Raw genomic sequence first — 22791 nt, forward strand, 5'->3', positions numbered from 1 at the left:
GTGCCTATATAAACCCCCCTCCTCTCATTTGTAAAGAGAGAGATTTCTGAGAAATCGTTGTAATAATACTTAAGTGCTAAGACATAATTCATTGTTCAATTTTTAATGAATCTTGTCTACTTTTGCAAGTTAGCATGGTTTCTTGGCTCTCCATAGAATAGATTTCATTTCAAGTTGTTAAATTGAATGAAGGATTCGATATAATTTCTCAATGTGGAATAATGTGTTCACTTTTGATAATTGGATGATTTTCAATTATCGTGCAAAGTTAGCTTGAACCAAAAACAAAAACTTTACTTCTATCACTTTATTCATTGTTCAAGATGTTGGTGAATATGAGTGATGTGAAAATCTTTTGAATTCCTTAGAAAATTGCACCTTTCTTGTGTAGTTGTTGAATTTGACGAAGCAAGGATTGGTTTTTTATTCCACTTTTGCAATTTCCGTCTCCAGAGTTCATAGGATTAGATTAGGATTAAAACTATCTTTCTAAACCCTCATCCTTTTGCCCTTTTTTTTTCCAAGTCATAGTAGAAGTAGGATTGAAAAGAGCTTAGTGCAAAATCATTCCCAAAAAAAGAAAGTTATAAGTGTCAGGAATCAGCAGAATCTTTTGATTGATTCACTCCTCGAATAATTGCGTAAGTCCCCCTTGAGATTACTAGCATATCACAACAAACCAACTGAGACTATCCGCATGAATCTAGAACCTTGGAGTCGACTTCGTGATCACACAACCAGTCTGTTTAGCACATAGAAGATTTTGATCAAGAGAGAATAGGATATCTCTGGGTATTTTATTCTAAGTTGCGTGTGCATAAAAAATACACCAACAAAACACCCACAATTTTTGTATGAAAAAATCATGCAAAAAACGAATAGAAAAACCACCATGATTTCTTTTTTTGAAAAAAATCAAGAAACCCAAAAAAGAATAGCAACACCCTTCATGTTTTTTTCTAGACAAAATCATGCAAAGCCCTCCAAAAGCATAAAGTCTTTACATACTGAAACCCTAGCCACTAAAAACAAAAAAGCCAGGATTTTTATCAAAAAATCGATCAAAAACTTTGCCAGTAAAAACCCTCGATCTCCAACAGAAAAAACCACAATTTTTTTTCTATAAAAAATCTGCAAAAAAAATGATTTTTGTTTTTAAAAACCAATCAAAAACTTCCAAAGATTTTATAATATCCCGGATAATTTTTTTTGTTTTATTAGCACAATAAGAATTACAAACAAACACGTAACCCATTAAGGTTAGAAAATATAATCTCAATGCGTGTTGAAATTGTAACCCTTCCACTTTCTGATCACCAAGTGCCCAATGTGGGAAGGTGAGAGCATACGGTGATAAGGGGTTCATTAGCTCACTGATCTACTGGAAATTATAAAGCAAGTACAATGCTTGGCGGCAAGCCAGCCCCTTCCACTTTTCAGCGAGATGAAAAACAAGAACTTGGCGGTAAACCAACCAAGGGAACAAAAGCATAACCAGAACCAAATCACTCTACCGCTTATGCAACGGTAGGACTTATGCATAAAAACTACACTCAACCGCATATTTCAGCGGGAGGACAATACCACTCAACCACTTATTTAGTGGGAGGACAGAAGCACAAAGAAATTACAAACACTAAGGCGGCCCAGCCAGCCTCTTCCACTTATGCAGTGGGGATTACAATAAGCACTTCAAGTTCAATAAGAGGTTAGTACTACTAACCAATGATACAAGATGATTACAATGAAGTACTACAACTTTCAATCATAGACTAACACTGATTTCAAGCTAAAACATAAAAACAAAATTTCTGATATAAATACCAGCATCTCCAAAAATGGGCCAACAACATAGAAATGCACATAACTCTTCTAAATCAGCTACAAATTGCTCACGAACTCGGGCAAACAACTGCTATGACCGGAGTGAACCAACCAAGAGCTCAAACCAGCACCAAAATCACCACACAAGTGGCACGCAAACCAAGGCACTCCAGGAAAGGTACGACTAGCTGCAAATTTCGGTTTGCTCTTAAAAAATCCACTCAACACCAAATCTAACGCCCTTCCAGAGGAATGATCGCCTCTCAAGTACGCTTCCGATGAGCCTCTACCCAGAAGAAACGAACACTCAGGCAGAGAGTTATGAACAGAAATCCGCTTCAGCCACTCCAAACCAGCAACATAGAAAACTCACCAAAACTCTAAAACTGAAAATCCTCACACCAAAAACAACTCTCAATCACACCCACCAGCTAGGTACTATATTGCAAGTACGAAACTGTGCTAGCTAGGAAGCCTCAACTCTGAAGCTTAGTTTTGCTCTCCATTTCGGCAACATAACAATGCAAATTCTTTTTAATGATCCAAACGAGATCCCAAGGCTCTTATTTATAACTTTTTTGCTCCCTAAATTCAAATGCAAATGCGCTCAAATACATCCAAATTACATGTCACTTCATTATTTCCCTCAAAGGCGCCCAAATACGTTTGAAAAATATAAAATATGTCCGTCAAGGATGGCGTCCCCTTCCCTTAGGCAAGTTCGAACTTTTGCCTAGGATAATAACTTGCAAACGAGACATTGAGTGATGCTCATGAAATAATTCGATTTCCCTTATGCCATTGACTTAGGAAAAATTGGTAAAATTACTTGAATAAAATAAACTTCTATTTCCCAAACTCGTCCAAAATAATATAATTAAATACTAACCTTAGAATGCAGTGTTAATATTTAATAAATCATCCTGCAAGCCAAATACTACTCAAAACCCAAATGAATTGAGGACTGAAGTGTTGAACCATCCACCGGATAGAACTGAATCTCTGAACTGCCCTGCTATAAATAGAATCACCTAAACTGATACTTACTAAAAATAGTAAGTCAAGCAATATAGCTCTGAAAAAACATCATCTTCGCACCCAGTGACAGAACATGAAAAACTCAGTAAGATAGCACCATCTAAACAGTCAATCCTTGACTTACTAAAAATAGCAAGTCCATGTTGCACCAATGTTTGAAACCCTAATTCTTCATTCCACATAGCCTACGGGTCCCTGAGATAGGCCAATGGACCACTGAAAGCACATCATTGAGAAGGGGACATTATAGATTTCCTCGAAATTTCTAGGTAAAAACCACGAATTTTTTAATCAAAAAATTTGCCAAAAAAGAACCTGTTCTCTAATACCATGAAATGATAATTCGTTATTCGGTATTTTACAAAAGAGAAAAAGGCTTCTTAAATAGAGATTACGAGAGGATCTTCCATAATGGAAACGATCAAGAATAGAAACACAAAAGGAAACATTTTAAATACGGACTAACTACAAAAAGGAAATATCATAAACTAACTAACTAAATGAACATTATAGAAACATAACAAAATTACTTTACTAGAATCTCACTGGAATTTCTCAATGAGAATTTATGTAACAAAATCATTCTCCCACTCTTCTCTTGCTCATTTACCCAATTTGCTTGTATATTGAAAATAGAATACAACAATGAATCTATAGGTTCATATCGCCTCGAAAGAGCATTAACCACAACATTCTCCTTGCCATTCTTATATATGATGTCAAAATCATATCCCAACATCTTTGTGACCCATTTTTGTTGTTCCTCAGATGACAACCTTTGTTTCAAGAATTATTTGAGACTATCACGATAAGTCTTTACCTTAAACAGTAAACCTGTTGTCCAATTAGATAATGTATCCATTGTTTGACTACATGTAAGATAGCCAACATTTCCTTCTCATAAATCAATTTAAACAAATTTTCACCTTTGAACTGGCGACTCTCAAATGCTATGGGTCCTCCTTATATAAGTCTGTTGCAATGCCATGACCTAAAGCATCACATTTCACAATGAATGTTTTGGAAATATTTGGGGTAGCTTTCAAATATCCATTAGCAAAGAATGCCCTCTAGCCCTTGCTTTATCTCTAATTGTTGTTGACGAATTGCACTATCTCTTGAGGTCCTCCCTTACAAAAGATTCCATAAAACACATTTATTTGCCTAATGATGATAATCACTTGAATATTCAATTCAATGATGATATAGCTTTATTTGTTAAAATAGTAAAACAAATTGATAATTTGATTCAAGCCTTGAATATCTTTTGCAATGTATCCAAGGGAAAAAAATTCAAAAAATAAGTCTATCTCAATTAGAAAGAGAACCATCCTTGACTCAGTAAATTTGGTTTTTAGTGGGGGAGGCCTAACAAGCAAGTTAGATATTTGGGTATTCGCTTTTCTGTTAACCCCTTATTAAAGGATATGTGGGGTTGGATTTATAGTAAAATTGAGAAAAAACCTTGAAATGGAATATTCGGTACTTGTCTTTGGCAAGTAGAGTTTAGATTTGCCAAAAGATGTTGTCCTCAAATAGTATCTACCATGCTTCTATTTGGTTATTTAGCAATTACAAGTCAATGATATTCAAAAAAGCATTAGGAATTCGATACATCTCAACAATTGTGTCATGTCCCCTCTTTAGCTCTGTCTAGCAGAGACATGTGAGTCAGCTTATTATGGGGTCGTGTAGGCTGACAGGGTTGGACAGAGACCCGGTATGGTTATTCAGTGTTGGAGACTTGGTGTTCTAGCAGTTATTGATCAATTGGGAGACATTCCTTGTTTTTAGGAGGCAGTTCCTACTTTTTAGGAGGTTTGATCATGCCCAAGGTTGGGTCTCCATGAGATGCCTCTTTGGGTTCAGTTTCAGAGAGATTGGGCTTGTTTCCTAAATTTTAGGAGCATCCCTAGATTTTAGGGATGAGACTACCAGTGAATCCTTGATTTCCGACTTCAGTCACAGACAGGTGACAGGATGATTTTAGGGTTTGTAATGTCAGTTGGGCATTTTATGGCTATTTGGGTTATATTTTTAATATTTCCTAAGTTAGCGTTTAATAATTAAATAAGGCTAAGTTGTTAGCCATTTTGGAGTAATAAGGGGATTTTTGGCCTCATCTGGATGCGCACCCTATTGTGTGATAGCTCGTTGGAAAGATCTTGAAATTCTTTAAATCTTTCTCTTTGGTCTCAGGGCAATTCAGTGAGCGGATTTCTGTCTATGAGGAAAAAGGTCATTTTCTAGTAACATGACCACTTTAAAATAAGAAATTATAACATTTCCACTAGACCATGCCACTTGGAGATAATTAGGGTTCGATTTGCAATTGAGAGGGGTTATAAGGGGATAGGAGCTTCATTCTATGATCATCTTTTGCATATTTGACAACTTGTATGAATTTGCTCTGGAGAGCGATTTCTAGACTGGGACGCAAACCCCAGGATTAGGATTGGCTGGGACGTAGCCCTCAGCAATCTTTGGCACCGGACTTATAAGGCATTGTGCGTGGTGATTAAGGACAGAGGCATCAATTCTCAGTAGGGGTTCAGCGTAGCCTACCATCTTTCCAGTGGAGACGTGGTTCATTGCAGCTGGAGGAATGCCATTTGCAGCAAATACACCACGTGGTGTATAGGGTATTGCTTGTATTCACTTCCAGTGTATGTGGGTTTGGAGAACATTCTTCATCTTCCAGTTTGACTTCGAATTTGTATGAGAGCTTGGGAAATACATTGGATTCATTGTTTGGCTTTGTAATTCAGACAAATCTGCCTGGTACGATTTGCAATAATTCTGACTTTTGCTGTATAACTCATTTATTTCAGTATGGCTTCATATTTGCTGTTATCTATTCCTTCCTATGCTATAAAACAATCAAAAACACAAAAGTAAACAACCCTTTCTGCACTTCTGTCTAGTTCTGTAAGAAAAACTTAAATAAACAGGAAAACAGAATTAAAAATAAAAAAATTACAGCAGGTTAACAGCAAAGATCTATCAGGGATCTTTCAAATTGAGAATCCAAAAAGGATTGCCAATTGTTGTTGCAGAGATCACAAAATCCCAACTTTTGAAATGCATGTACTTAAATATTGAAAGACAAGCATTAAATCATGAAAATGCATTGAAACTAAATAGCACATAGGCTGATTTTGTTGTTATTAAAAAAGTACTCAAATATTTGTTACATTCAACAAGCTTCAGTAGCAATCATCCAGCCAATGTCTTCTTCATTAACTATGCAACTTCTCTAACATCATACACTTTGCAAATCTGACTAAAGCACACCATAACTAGCTACAGGCATCTGAAATTTCATTCCATTCTTTCTAGATATCCTCCTCCTAGCACCCAGGTACAATCTTTTGCCTTCTATCCTACCTTTTCTCTCTGTATTACCACTTCTAGCATATCAAAACCTTCTCTGATCCGAGCATCCAACCTTCTCCACTAAGATCAGCAAGTTTCTATCTGATTTTTTCCTTCTTGGGCATAGGAATCTTCCTCATTCAGCCTCCAGAGTCCATACAAAGCCCACCATCAATCTTCCTAGCACCACTCACCTAATTCCCCAATCTCTTAACTCCACCTTCTCCATTACCAGGTGCTTGGGGCTGTCCATGCTCAAAATAGGTAATGAAATTCAAAGTTTCAAAGGATCCAAAATATGCATTAAATGCCCCATCTGTGCTTGGGCATGGGATTTTTGTCTTCTTACAATTTGGAGAAAAATACAAAAAAAATGCAACTTTAATATCTAGCTTTAACATAGCAAATCAAACTTCCAAATTTAATAATGTTTGAAAGAGCTAGAGGAGAGCAAATATTTGGAGGAACATCCTGCATACAAGACCAAAAAAAATCAAAGCACAACAAAAGAAATTAAATAAAGAGGAAAATAGTATTTTTGAATGTGCAAGATTACCCGTGCACTTGGATGCTCCTGCATTAGATGGGAAAGGCACAAAAACTAGAGTTGCATTCAATTAGAAGTGGTGCTGTTTGGAAAAAAGTAGAGGCAGTTTGGGGCTAAAAGACTTAATAACTCAAGGAATTGCCCTTGTTGTCAAATGGATTCTTAAGTTCTTTTGTGGGAATGAACCATGGAAAGTGTTTCTTAGGAATAATGTTTAGTTGGCCATCCTTAGGAAAACCAAACACTGGAGGGGTTTGTATCATTGTCTTTTATCTTGGTAAGTTCCCTATCACTCCATTTGGTACTAAGGTTTTTAGGAGTACATCGAAGGCTTGGGAGTTGGTGAGAGGTTGTATTAAAGGTGATAATCAAATTAAACATGGTTGTAACAAAGTCTATAGCTTCAAGTCTATTTGGAGGAATCTTCAATGGAAAAATAAGCCTTTGGCATTGCTTCAAGGTTGTTTTGCTAAGGCTTGGTTTAATAAATGGATTTGTGATTTTAGCCACATTCTTGTTAATAACCAGTTTAAAAGTTGGCATAATATTAGTTTTGAGTTTGATCTTCCCCAATCTTAGAGGACTTTTTCTATATTGCAAAAACATTGTCAGATTTTTCAATTTCCTCTTTAGCGCATCTTTAACTCAAAAATCTTAGAGACCCTAGAACGATGGAATACAACTGCAATTGAGAAAGTACAAAAACGATTTATAAATCCCTTAACTCCCCCATGGACCGCATTTGTAACTTGAATAGTTGCTGGAATCTTTCCCTAAGCCAATCTCTGTGGTTAAGTTAAAGAAGTCATGCTTTAGGTGGTTATTACTACTTTAGAGGCTTGTTCTTGATTTGGATTTTCTTAGAAATATAACTATTAATTAGTGTTGCAAAACTCGCTGAGTACTTGCAAGCCAATCTGATAGGCAAGACCTTGGACTCCATGAGGGGCACTATTCCTCGACCTCGTTGGGGGTGCTTCCCCTAACCCCCACAAGAGGCATTGCTCCTTGATGCCATTAGAGGTGCTTCCCCCAAACCCCCACAAGCGGCACTACTCCTAAACCCCCATGAGTGGCACTACCCCTCAACCCCATTGGGGTCCCCGCTCCCAAAATCCCCATTAGTTATTGGGATATGTAAAGTAAGAAATTTGATTAGGATGACGGGGTGACAAGGAATTGGGATATAACTCGAGTGTGCTAACTTAAACATTATTATTATACAACTTGCCAAAAATCTCTTTAAATGAAGTAACTCCTACATATGACATGGCTAGTGGAAGTGGCATTGTAACTCATTTAGAGCTTGAACTTGTTTTTGAAGGGCACACTATATACTGAGAGGGGAGGGGTGAATTTATTATTAAAAGCATCTACTAGCAACTTATCAAATAAAGAACATAAGTACACATACGCATATGGACACTAGATTTATGTGGAAACCCATAAGGGAAAAACCATGGTGAGGATAGCTGCTTGGATCTAATACCCAAATCTAACCTCACAAAGCAAGAATATAATAAGGAATTTATAATGTGAAGTAGGCACCAACCTACCTAAGACACCAATCCAAAATTACATTTGCAAGCACCAACCTACAAGAGACAGTAATCTCTGATTTCAAGTTCTGAGCACCAACTCAGTATGTGAGACACCAATCCCACCAAAATACAATAGATACGAATTGTGGACCTTCAAGACTGAATAGATAGCTTACTTTTGATTTGAACAAACTTCAAAATATCCTCACACAAAGCATATAAACTTCAATTAAAAATGCACAATGATTGGGATGCAACTTGCACACCATCACCCACATACTCACACATTAATCACACCTTATGGATATTACATTATTGGACACACTTGGAATGAACCTATATATACTACATATATGTGTTACAATGATTATTACATTCACACATTGCCCTAGAACAAGATTATTGCTTTTCCAAGTCAGCCACCATCATAAACCCAAATCCAATGTGTAATAGGTCACGTCCAAAAGCCCACACATTACTCCAAAAGAAGGAACACACCATGCATTACCCAATGTAGACTTGTCTGGTCCCAAAAGTCATCCATGCACTATCTCCGGTGAGCACACATAACAAACCTCTTGTGCATCAAACCGAAACATCACTCCAGTCGGCAAACAAGAATAGTTGAGCACCCTACCACTTTAAACTTTATACCTACTGAACCTCCACCACTAAAACTCTGGAATATGAAACTTTATAAGTAGCTTTGCGTTATTTTCAATCCACGGGTCATAACTCTCAATTGCGGTAGAATGCAGAACCAAACAAGTCACCAATGTAAACACATTGTCTAAGGAATCGGCCTCGGTAACATACCGTAGATACTTCCAGATCACCTTCAACAACTAGAATAGATAAATGATGATATTACAATCATATTGCAACTGATCTTACCAACATAACTTGTCACTATACTTCCAAATTATTACTCTCCTTCTAGAACTCAAATTCTCAAACATAGAGATGGCAGTAATTGTGATAGTTGTGGCTATATAGTTACATGCTGATTTGACTCCACAATGAGCTCCTTTAACACCAACTGAACTCCTTTGACATACCTTTGACATCAATGACCATTGACAACATTTGTTCAACAGTTTTTTGGTCTATGATATGTATTAAACTCTCTTATTTTATTTATATATGATGGAAATTAGTAACATGCTCAACAAATTTAGTAATATGTGTCTTGAAGAATATTTTTTATAAAAATTTGTATTTTAAAATGTTCAATAAAATTTCCAAGTTATTGTCGAGTATGATCTTTTCAATTATGATGTTAATAATTGTTGCTCTACATGTAATTGTGCTGAAATTATGGAACATCTTTTCTTTGACTGTGTGTTTGCTGAGATGTTTGGAAGCTTTTTCCTAGTAACATTGGTGGTTGGGAAAGGTCTAGCAACTTTTCTTGGCATGAAAATCTCTTTCGTTGTGCGGATGGCTTAAATGTTAATTACAATATTTTTTTAACTTTTCAACTACTGAGGTTCTTTCGTCCTTGTGGAAAATGAGAAAGGAAGATGTTTTCCAAGGGAAGAGGAGGAAAATTACCAAGTCCTCCAGGAGACTCATTTTTTTCAATATTGCTATGGAAGTTAATCTTATGTTGGAGATATCCAACAATAAATTCAGAGAGTTGCTTGATAACAAGAAAATCAATATCAAGTCGTCTAAGATCAAATTTGCAAATTTTTGCATGAAAGTTCTCAAAAACTACATGGATTTTCAAAAAAGGCACTACAACAATTAAATATATGATATGCTACTTGAAGACATGGGCTTGAAAGAAAGAACTATTGATCTTAGACCAGATGTAGAGGTGGTGGTGGTGAGGTCAAATGATAACTTGTCTAAGATGTAATGTCCCCATTTGGGAATTTCCTTAATTTTATCCTGAAACAACAATTCCAACTTAAGGTGAGAACTGTAATACAAAATTTACCCAAACTGAAGACATTTTATTATGATATTTAACTTAAAATTTTAAGAATAGTTCAAGGATAGGACTTATCTTGATAACTTTCTCTGATCTGTATACTTTGAGATATATGACTCAATGTTATAAATTGCTGCTGCTCAACTGAGCCTTAAGATTAGAGTAATAATAAAATAGTTTCTTCACAACTTATGCTATAGTTCTCCTTTTCAACTTGATCTTCCATTGCTATGAAATGACTATAAGTCTGCCACTCAATTCTCTTCAAAATGAAATTCTTCAAATCGCCTTTGAAACTGCCATAGACCTGGACACAAATCCTCAGGGTGTATGTATTCCAACTATCTTCTTCTAATAGCCCACTCTACTAGATATATCCTTTATTTCCATACTTCCCACCCTTTGTGTTAGGATGCACCTTTTCAAAAGATACAACCATGTGAAAGGTCATGACTCTAACAGAGCTTTCTTAATTAATTACATCAGAAAATTATTTTCTTTAAACATTGCTCTTCAGGATATATGTCTTCCACAGCTTCTATTCTACTTATATGATATTATAATTAGAGACTTTTACACACACCATTCTTCTCTTTGCACACACCACCACTTCTATCACAAATCTGCATATGATCTTTTTACAGTTTAGTCTTCGGACTGATGTATATTTTATATATATTAGCTTGTTCATTCCACCGCATATTCCAGCTATGGGTAAATAAATAAATAAGAGAATAATTCCTTGCTACTCATTGAGCCTTCACCAATGAGAATATAAAATAATAAAATAAATTCTTCCTTATGCCACTCAATATATGGAGGTAATCCGTTTCAAGCTCATACTCTTTTATTTAGATATGCATCCTTCACAGTTTGAATCTGAGTGCCTTATAATCATGCGTTGGTTGAATGAAGAGGCTAAGCCTCAGTGTATTGCTGTTTCCGATTTTACTCTCTTTATTCCTGAAAATGTCTATGTGCAGATTCAGCACGGGTTATCTTATACTCCATCCTTTCATATACTCTTCTTACTTCCTTTTCTCCTCCTTTTTTCCCTTGAAGACTGAGGGCTAATCTTAATATATCCCTGCCATTGGATGGAACGGTTGTTTGGGAGGGGTCACATCTTTTGTCTCGTGGCAAGCGCACCCCCCTTTAAATTGTAACAAGGATTAGTTAATCGCATTTATGGTTCAAAGACCCAAACGGTGTTCATTAGTGATTCCTTATTAGTAAATTCTCTGCTCTTTACTCATAACATAAACACATTGATTTAATATGCCAATGGTGTTTTCATTGATTTAATATGCCAATGGTGTTTTCTTCATGATTAAGGACTTATATTAAGTCTTAACTAATGGCTGTCATTAATTATTCCCATCGCACACGTTGTCTTCACCTTAGTCGATATTCTTTGACTGCTCATTCTAAAAAATATTGGCTACTCATACTAAGCGGTAGTAGTTGGTCTTCTTATCCTAATCGTATCTTTCCAAGCTTCATTTGCAAATTGCACCTTTCAATAATTGATGCTTGTTGTCTTATTCAAATCTTATTTGCCTAATCGCTGCCTTCTCTTATCCCGTCACTATTTGTCCATGACACTATTTGTTGCCAATCGATGGTATGTTCTATCAGTTTGATAAGCACATTTCTTAGCAATACTCATCAACCACTAGGATCCTATGATCATTTTGAGTTGCATCTAAGAAGAAAGCTATTCCCATGAATTCTCTTAGAGTGTTTGACCAATAAAACAGTCTCTTCCTCCTTCATATTATCATTTCTTATTCACATCTTCATACGGTGACTTGGTAGTATAAATCTCATCACTTGATGTTGTAATCGCTACTATTTATTCATTCAACTCGTGTCTTCAGTCAGTACAGCACACCAATAATTGCTGTCTTAATGATGATTCATTTGTTTGCCACCTTACGGTATTTGTACAGTTGATCGATACTGTTCTTATTCCCATTCTCATGATCACTTGATTGGTCCAAGCTTGTGAACACCTTGGATGTTTGCAAGTCTTTATGCCCCGCTGCGGTTCATCTATCCTTTCTTTATTTGTCTTTCATCCTAATATATTGGAATAGGGTGATGTTCTCCTCATATTGGTACTATGTACACTTATTACTCCTTAGCTGCTTGAAAACGCTATCAAGGCTACCAGTCTTGATCCCACAATTATTCTTTGTTTGTTATCTTTTTGGGTCAAAGATGGGGACATGACATAAGATCTCCCCTCCAATTGGCTTCTTTGATTGGGACAGAGGCAGTGAGAGCTGGAATATGTAACTATGCATAGTTTTTTTGGGATTTTGATTTCCAATTCAGATGTAAAACTTCTTTGACTTTGTTTTGGAGTTGGATATCTATGTGCTTTACCTGCTTGCTCTTTGTGCCCTTGTTTAGGCATTGAGCTCATATTGTAACCTGCTTTCTATTAGTTATATAATCAATTAAAAAAAAATTGGGGTAGCTAGAACTGGAGATGAGCACATGGCCTTCTTTAGTTGCCCAAATGCCCATGTAGCTGTGTCATCCCACTAGAAGGAATCTTTCTTCAACAAAGCTATGAGCAGTGATGCTTTGCTACCATAATTCTTTACAAATTGACAATTATAATCTGTGATTTTGTAGAATGAACCACGAACCAAAGGGTTTTCGTCCTAGGGCTTGTTGAACCTGCAAACACGATCTCTCCAGGAAATCCTCAAGAACATAACAAGTCAAGTATGGTGAAATGAATTGCCCTCATCTCCTTTTAAAGCCCCAATAAAATCTTCTAAAAGAATCTGATTTAAGATTTAACAACTTTTGAAGCTTCTAGAAGAATCACTTACAAAGTATTTAATAAGTGATTATAATATTTATTTTATTTTCCACTTAAGTCATTTAATTAAATTAATTAAAATAAAGATATCCTTAACCTTTAATTTACTAGAACAACTTTAAACTAATTAATTTAATTTAATTTATTCCCTTGTAATCTCCCACTTCAGCCAACAAGAATAAGAAATAGCTAAGTTGCCGGTACGGGTACAGGTACGTGGGTACGGTAGGCTGGTACGGCAATTTTTTTTAGGGCGGCTGGGTACGTATGGGTACGTCCGTACAAAAAAATGTAAAAATCATAAATATATACATATATACAGTCTAATAAGTAGAAACAAAAATTAAATTTAGAATCCCACATATCATCCATATGCTAAACAAAACTTGGAACTATCATATATGATTCATATTGATATAACTATAACAAAATTACAAATTTACTATAAGTCTAATCTAATATGAAATATCCATTTGTCAAACTTTGAATGTTATGAATCATGATAGATATCGAATTCATTGTTCATTGGTTCAACCTTTCAACAATAAAATAACACAACTAATAATCAGCAATAGCATCATATGGGTCACTAGGAAGATCAAGATCAACATCATCATTGACATTAGATGATGTAGGTAGAGTACTGGAACCACATGCAGCCTCACTGCCACTTACACTAGCAGCAAATTGGCTATCAAACTCCCCAGAAAGTAAAGATTGTGTGGCAGCTGAAAAATCCAAATCAGTCCGCTCTGGATCTACATCCCAAAACTTTGTGCTCCCATCCTTATACTCATTTTGTTTATGAGTAAGAGGGCGCAAGTTTGAATGCACATAAATGAGCTCTTCTGCCTTACTTGCTGCCAGTCGGTTGCGTTTCACTGAGTGGATAAAGGAGTATGTACTCCAATTTCGCTCACATGAAGAGGAACTAGCAACCTATTGAATAATTGACACAAAGTGAGAGGGTGACAATTATAAAATAGTAAAAAATATAAATTTAGAGAGCAATAAAAATTAAGAAACTTACTTGCGATAAAACTTTGATTGCAAGAGTTTGAAGGTTTGGTGATGTATGGCCATTGAGGTACCACCAAGCATGAGAATCCTTTTTATACTTGTCACGGAGAGCGGAAACACTTTGACCATTGGAGGCTACAAAATCAGCAAACTCACTTGTCATTAAATCCTCCATTTCAGAATCGGGGAAGAGTTTAGTAAGTGCTGTCCTACACCCTTCACTGACTTCTGAATCTCTATATGGTGGTACCCTTGATGGCTTAGCAAGAATTTCATCACTATAAAATTTGGGAGTCAATGCAAATGCAAGAAGATGTAGTGGGGTGGTCATTTTGTTCCACCGCTCAACACAAATTGATTGAACCTCTTTGAAGAAAGTTTCTTCGGGATCTTGCTCTTTTGCATTGATGATGGCTTTCATTTTCTCAATCATCGAGTCAATGCCATCATATACCTCTCCCAAAAATGGGTGATCCATGTCAGTGTAACGGATCACACTCATGATGGGCTCAGTGAAACTCAAAAGATATTCCACTCGATCCCACCAAGTGTCATCTAGGATCATGTGCTTTACATTTGTTGCCCTTTCAGTATTGGATTGCCTCCATAGGGACCAACTTTGACTAATTACCATGCTAGCAAGTGGTTGTTGCACCTTCACAAGTCGCCTCAAGACGATTGTGTTGGATGCAAATCGAGTCTCGGCAACCTATTCAAAAATTAAAAATAAAAATTAGAATACAAAGAAGACATGATAAAAAAAATAAAAATTAAGTAACCATCAAAGTGAAATGTAGATTTTAAAAATTGAAGTGTTTCAATTACCTTTAGCAACTCCAACTGTGAAAATGATCTGAAAATGGCCTGTGACGCCTGTGACATGTTATGGTTTGTGATGAACATTTGGATCTCTTCAGCCTCAACATAAATTTGTTTGATCCAATGTATTTTCCTGCCTATCTTTTGTAGCATGAGGTTGAGAGAGTGGACAACACAAGGTGTCCAAAATATGTGTTCAAACCGTGTCTCAATCAACATACCCGCAACTCTACAATTCTTTGCATTGTCCGTTATTACTTGGACAACATTTTGAGGTCCCACATCCTGAATGCATTGTATAAGGATGTTAGCAATAAATTGTGCATCCTTCACTTGTCCCTCACAATCCACAGCTTTGAAAAACATTGCCCCTTTAGGACACACTGCAATTACATTAATTGATGGCCGATTTTTGGTATCCTTCCATCCATCTGAAATGATGGACACCCCTATTTGTTTCCATGAATTTCTAATGGGAGCCAATGCATTGTCTATGTTTTTTACCTCCTTTGCTAGTAAGGTGCTACGCACCTTCTCATAACCTGGCCCTGTGTACCCTTGCGGAGCCTCATTTACCTTTCTCAACATATCCTGCCAATATGGTGATCGTACCACATTAAATGACAAACCGTTTGCATATAGACATCTTCCAACGGATTGATCTGCAATCTCTCTAGCATCATTCTTAAATGCTCCTCTAATGGTCCCCTGCTTCTCTTCACAATAACAGGTTCTTCACTAATTGGGTCCAGGAATGGGTGGCTCTCTACCACGATATCAGGAAAATTGCTATAAGATGGAGAAGTAGGGGGCCTCTTTGATCTACTTCCTCTTCCTATCAACAAAGGATGGTTTGAGGCATGACCAACTCTTGCATCTGCTTCCTCTTGCTCTCTAATATATCCTGCTATTTCTTGAGGTGACATCCCATTTCCATCCTTTCCTAGACATGGTTTGATTCCTTGTTGGGGAATGGCACAAAAAGGGCTTTGACATAACTGTAGGAGCTAGTTTTTTTCACACTAGAGAAGTTGCATATCCATAAAAATGTTCCACCACCTTTTACTTGGTCTATTATTTTGACATATTTCCATAAAGGTGAATTTGGGTCAGTTTTGAAAGTCAGTTGAGGAGTAGAGCTTTGAGGAGTAGAGCTTTGAGGAGTAGAGCTAGTAGTCGTAGCCATTATGATTTCTACAACAAATTAAAAAATAATTATTAATATTTAATAGTAAACAATAGATTCTAAATGTTAAATATATAAAATTTAATTTAATAATTTATTTAAAATGAAAGTGAAATTATTATAATTATGAAAGTTATTAAGTTTTTTAAAAATATACCTATTATTAAATTATTATTATTTTAAATATGAATAGTTTTTAAAAAAAATTATTATAGTTTGTTTAATAGTTTGTTAAATTGTTTGTTAAATGAAAACAAACAAACTAATAAAAATATAATTTTTCATTTTTAAATAATAAAACTATTTTCAATTTTGCTAGTTAATAATTATTATTATTATAAATATGAAAATATTCATATTTATAATAATAATAATTATTAACTAGCAAAATTGAAAATAGTTTTATTATTTAAAAATGAAAAATTATATTTTTATTAGTTTGTTTGTTTTCATTTAACAAACAATTTAATTAGCAAACTATTAAACAAACTATAATAAAATTTAACAAACTAATAATTTTTTTTAAAAACTATAATAAAATTTAACAAACTATGATAATTTTTTTAACAAACTATAATAAAAAATTTAATATCAAACCTGCAGCGGAAGCGGGAAAAAATGGAGGATGCGGAAGCCCTCCTGTTGTGGCACCTCCCGTCTCACTTCCTTTGTGTCTTTGTGCCTCCCGTCGTCGCGCGCCTCCCACCGTCGCGCCTCCCACCGTCGCTGTGCCGTCGCGCGCCTCCCGCCGTCGCGCCTCCTCAAACCTCTGTGTCGTCACGTGGAATGCGATCCATTTTTCGGTTTTCCTTTTTCACTGTGCGTGGCGTGGAATGGTTTCACGTTTTTTAATTTTTGGCTTTGCTTTAGGGTTTAAAACGTTAAACAACATATTCGACCCGTGAAAAAAACCCTCAAAATTTGCGAATGATGCGGATTCGTCAAAAAAGGGTATGGAATCGCCACGTCTACACCAGATGCGTCGGGATTCATGAGTCAAATAACGGATACGTTTCAGGAGGAAAAAATCAGTACCCTGTCCGAATCCACAGGGATTCCAGGGCGAATCTAAATCCGGTACGTATCGCATCCAAATTTGGGGGGAAAATGTGAAGTACCGGTAACTTAGAGAAATAGGCTAGAGAACTCTACTCAATGATCATTTGGAAAAAAGAGACATTATACTCGTCACCCACTCTCTTGTCCTATGCACCCTCCTTTCCCTCCTCGCCACCTAACTCCCCAAATGACAAAAAATTTCCACCCTAATACCACATTATAATCACCAAGAAAAAACAAACAATAACATAATGAATAATGTAACCACACTTGTCTAAGGCTTGTGTGGAGTGAGAGTGAGAAACAATTTTGATTATAGTTCATTCCATGAAATGTTATACAGCTAATCTTTCGTCTCTAATTCTTCCTTCTTTAATTTCATGTCTTTGCACATTTGCAGTTCGTTCATCTCAGGTTTTGCACTCAAAATAAAGCTCCCATTTTAGAAAACTAGTCCAGCATATATTCTGGAAATAAATTAAACTCCATAAATATCGAAGGCAATCTGTTATTGAATAAAATGTTGGAACTTTTCTAGAGGTACAGTCTTCTTCAGCCTCATCAAAGAGCTGGGGTTGTAAATTCATAACTATTTAACTTTTGCATATTTTTGGATCTATTTTAATAAATCACATTATATCATGACAGCAATAAAAATAAAACAACGGCAATATGCACAACCCTGAGTACCGAAAAAAATTTTGGGTTCAAGTACAAACCTTGCATATGCAACAAACAATGGCATTAGAATGATGCCACAACATCTCGAAAAGTTCATCATTGTTCGAAGGCTGTTCCACTAAAAGATTCATCCCAAATTTTACCCTAATACAAACAAATTAATATAATATTATAGCAATCAAACAAAAGATAATTAAAATTATAAAGATGTCAACTAGGCATATTCTCAGAAAAAAGAAAATTAGATGAATGGAAAACACCTGTAGCTTGAAACTATTTGTTTGACCAGGGTCAGCACTTCTGTTGTATCAGAAATATTCCTCAAACCCAGTGTTGAGCCCACTCGAGGAGCAATAGCCATTGCAACACGTTGAACAGAAGCAATAACAGTACGCATGTATTTGCGGGCAGAAATAGATACACTATCACAGTTATGAGTATCATACCGAAATTGAAATGCTATCGTGACAACAGAGCGGAAATGGTTAGACATAGTTCCAGTGTCAGTCATAAGCCTGCCCATGTCTGGGTCACCTTCATGTGTGGAAACTAGATTAAAGTTGTAGGACATATCATGTCCATCCTACACATTGATGATGAAATATTAAGGACATGTGAATGAGAAAATGAAATTAAAATCCACAAAGAATTTTCCAAAATAACAGAAGGGAGAACAAGGATAAACAAGGTCCAAGACCTTACCATAAAGCCCGTGTCCAATGGTATGATGCGAAAACCAGATGGCAATAATGGTGTGTCATCAGAAAGAGCACCATTGACAGGTGCAAAAACTAATTGTGCACAATCACCAATAGCAGTTTCATCGATGCCGTTGCAAAGCTGAGATAAAGGAATACACAATTTTAGTGCATATAGAGATAGAAAATCTGTCATTAACTACATGGCATATGGAGAACAAAGATGTCCATTGTGAAAACCTGGAGTAAGTACATCTCCTTTGACACTAAGGCACCATCTCGAGCAGGATCATAACCTTCAAATTTTACCAGCTCCATTATCTGGAGACATTTTAAAAAAAGAACAAAGACATCATTTAAGTTAATCCAAATATGTAATTAGATGTCCAAAATGTATGGTTCTGAGTCACATAGTAATAGAACAATATAGGATAAAAATTTGAACTAACAAGTGAAATTATTATACTTCCCGTTACAAGTTAACTTCTAATGGCAGATAAATCTTTTTGTACTTTTCAGATCTTGTGTCCAAAAACTCACCTCTTCATGCTCCACAGAATGGGCTAGAGGCATAGGTATTTGTCTTCTTCCAAATTCAGCACCATATACATGAGTTTGCCAAGTATTTGAACAGCCCGTATCAAGATCACAATCCATCCAATCTGCCCATTCTGATCGATGTTCACGAAGGAAACGTATCAATACTGCAGGAGGAACGTTCTGCAGCACAAAAATACCCATTTGAAGTGTGGAAAATGTTGAAAGGAAAGTAATTTTTGAGCTCTAATCATAAAAAAGATAGCATCTGAAAACAGGCATACCTGTAAAAGCATTGAAGCCTTTGCACATAGAACACCACCATCAGAATATAACTTATCAGAGGGTGTGCATTCAAGACCAACCATTCTAGGACTCCAAGATGAATTAAGTGCAATACTGACATCATCCATCCCATCACTAGCAACTGACAACCATCCATCTTCAGAAAAAGTGTTTATAGCATCATTGAAACTCCTGCATCAATGTCACTGACAAAATATCACATATTGAGATCTAGTAATAGGAATACACATCGTGGAAACCATAATGACTAATATTTTATCTAATAAGAATTACCACCTAGCAATTCGAAGGCTCAGCTCACGCAATGCAGCTGGTTGTAGTGTGCCACCAGTTATAACCTCACCAGCAGCTTCTTGTGCCAAGGAACGCAAATGCCGTAAGGCCTAGGGAAATACATAGAGAACCCAATTAAACCAATTGACATTTAAGCATGTTTATTTAATAAAACAAAAATCCTCTAAATTTTGGAAGCTTCAAATGACTTGCAGAATAGGCAACCCAATTTATTTGTACTTTACAGATCTTTATACTTACAGCAATAGTTATCTTTTGTGCCATAACAGCAGATGATTCATACATTGGTCTTAACACCTCAGGAGCTTGTCCTGCCTATACCAGAAGACCAATAAACACAGTCAGGGCTTTCAACTGCCTAGCATATCTATCTATATTGATATCTAATAAATCTATGATTTTCTCTAGCAAAGCTAACAATACAATAGAGTATTATATGCTAAAAATTTCTAATGGAAAGTGCTAGGAATCCTAACTCAATAGTTGATAGCATCACTCTAATCAAGGAGAGAAGAAAAAATCAGTCATTTCTAAAACCATGCTCTATGGAATATTATTCATAGTGAAACAAACGATATTCAGGTTGCACCTGTATATACATGCCAAGACTGAGAAAAATTATTTGCAGAAAAGTGAAGTAGCCTTTTACATGTAAAATAAGGAAAAATGACAACAGTTAACAAATTGTCTGTAGGTGCATATAATGTTATGTCCTACAGTGAAGTGGTACTCGGCACTTTTTGGGGGGTATGTCACTATATTGTACTGCAACTCCATAATTTACAAAACAATATCAAGCAGTACAAAAAGGGACATTGCATGGAACAGCAAGAGTGAGTAATAACTTGCTGGAGTTGACATAAGTACATATATAGTTCTGATCATACAGTCCTAACATTAGGTGTAATGTTGATCTTCTTGCAATTATAATCTGTGAGGACATTCAGTTGAGACTAAGAAATGCATTGAACTGAGAATGGTGAGAAAAAACTCTTATATGATGAGGATAAAGAACACAATAAGCACATATGAGCAATATGTAGCTAGAATTGACAGAAAACAGTATACTGTTCTTGGGAGAATTAAGTTTTCATAGATCATATCAATGATTGAGTTGCAAATCTTTTGGAGAACACCGAGTAACAGATTTTAACATCAACAATTTAAATCAGCCTCCGTCATCCATCATAAAGATAATACAAGCAAGAGAGTAAGTTATCCTGAATTATATTATAGATGCATAACTATGAGTGTAATTTGAAATGTTGATGGAAAATCTTAAATCTGTTATACAGTTTTCTCCAAAATCTTAACAACTCATATACTATTCATATTATTTGGTCTTGGCTCCCAACTTTAGGTATAGTTGTCTTCATCACCCTGAAATTCTAACATGTGATGGTATTAATTTGAAATTGGTGAGGACATTGACTTGAGAATTCTGAGGGCAATGAGTTGAGAATGGAGAGAAAAAATAGACTTAGATGAAAAAGATAGAGAGCATGATTAATGTTTGGGGCAACCCAGACAGGATATGCATACATGTACAATTGTAACCAAATATAAATGGACGACCAGTAGCCATGCATTATTTAGTCATCTCTAGTTACAAGACAATCCACATTAAATGAAAATTTTTATCTAAAAGAGTAAATATAATGCTAGTTGATTAGGACATGCTCCAAGAAAAAAATTAGAAAGCTGTTCTCCCAATGTAACACAAGCTAAGCTACAAGCTATTACATAAAGATCAAAAACAACTGCAATTAAGAAGACCAAATTTGTTCCTCATGATGAATGCCATTTCATAATATTTTTGACAAAAATCTGTCCAGGAATGAAGTTAGATCTTTCTGGAGCCTCAAACATGGCAACAAATACAGACCTCAAAATCCAAGTGGTCGACAATATAAACAATTGATCCTACCCCTCCACAGGGTCGGATAAGATATCCACTTGACAGCATCTCTGCTCTAACAAAACCTTCCCTTGGTGGTACCATGCCCAGGTTCAGTGAGCGCTCACATACCTGAAATAAAGTAAGAAAAAATATCATTGTCCAATCAAATGACATACATTAGGCAATTTGAGTTCCAAAGAGTTAGAAATATTGACATCCATCCATGAAGTACAAATGAACTACACAGGTTAACAGAAACAGATAACTGAAAGACACGCATTTGAACATAATATGAATATCCAGAAAAAATACAAAGAGACAACCGGTACATTTAATATTTGAAACATCATACCACTAAATTTCTGTCCTCAAGCACTGATGTATACCGCAGTGTGCAGAAATCTCGAGCTTGGGTGAGAATGGTTGGAGAATACATCTACATCATAAAGTCGCTGTATTACTGAGTCATAAGAAACAAAATAGAAATGAAGAAATATAATACATCATCTGCAGAAAAATATAGCAGCAACCCTATCAAATATAGAACCACAGAAACAAGAACAATGATTCTCTATAAAGCTACAAAAAAGGCACAATGAATCCAGCAGACTTTCTAAATATTGAACATATGCAAATCTCTTTTTATTTCACCCAAAATTTAAAAAATATCAACTTACTTGTGTGTACAACAACTCCACTGTTGCACCACTGCTAGTTGTCAAAGCACCAAGCATTTCCATTCGACGGCAATCACGAAACCATGCAGGACGATCTTTCAGAACATCAGCAACCTGAAAAAGCTTAAAATTATTGGATATCGTGTTTTGGCTACTGTTCCCCTTTAGAAAAAATATGAAAGTAAAGGATGACAGTATAGCAGGGCACACTAAAAGAGGGCAAGGTAAAGTTTTGTAACGCATCATCCTCATCATGCATGAAAAAAATATCAGTCATCAGATCTGGAAATCACATAAAAATCCTCACTTGAAGGAAATTCAAAATAGAGATCAGGTATCCATTTCTTAAGGAAAATAATGAAATTTAACTTTGTAAATCATAGTTTCTAAGCATCAGTTATTTGACTCTATATTAATCAAAAACATATGCCTGCATACTGAGATACCAACATATGCATAAAAGCCAAATTAGAAATACACTGATTAAATTAATTTTGCCTTAATCTATAAA

General features: G+C 35.7%; 1 protein-coding gene across 2 annotated transcripts in view; it reads right to left on the bottom strand.

Moving 5' to 3' along the window:
* Positions 1-22791, bottom strand: part of LOC131047047 (homeobox-leucine zipper protein ATHB-15) — a 142699-nt gene that overhangs the window by 25200 nt on the left and 94708 nt on the right. For both annotated transcript variants that reach the window (XM_057980871.2, XM_057980862.2), the window contains exons 6-16: positions 22281-22394; positions 21956-22039; positions 21589-21732; positions 19944-20018; positions 19686-19792; positions 19388-19580; positions 19107-19286; positions 18807-18887; positions 18571-18708; positions 18129-18451; positions 17907-18012 (exon numbers count right to left, since the gene is read on the bottom strand). In XM_057980871.2, coding sequence (XP_057836854.2) covers positions 17907-18012; positions 18129-18451; positions 18571-18708; positions 18807-18887; positions 19107-19286; positions 19388-19580; positions 19686-19792; positions 19944-20018; positions 21589-21732; positions 21956-22039; positions 22281-22394 — 1545 coding nt within the window. The remainder of the gene's footprint in view (positions 1-17906; positions 18013-18128; positions 18452-18570; positions 18709-18806; positions 18888-19106; positions 19287-19387; positions 19581-19685; positions 19793-19943; positions 20019-21588; positions 21733-21955; positions 22040-22280; positions 22395-22791) is intronic.

Source organism: Cryptomeria japonica, chromosome 4 (assembly GCF_030272615.1).
Source record: "Cryptomeria japonica chromosome 4, Sugi_1.0, whole genome shotgun sequence".
NCBI classification, from domain to species: Eukaryota; Viridiplantae; Streptophyta; class Pinopsida; order Cupressales; family Cupressaceae; genus Cryptomeria; species Cryptomeria japonica.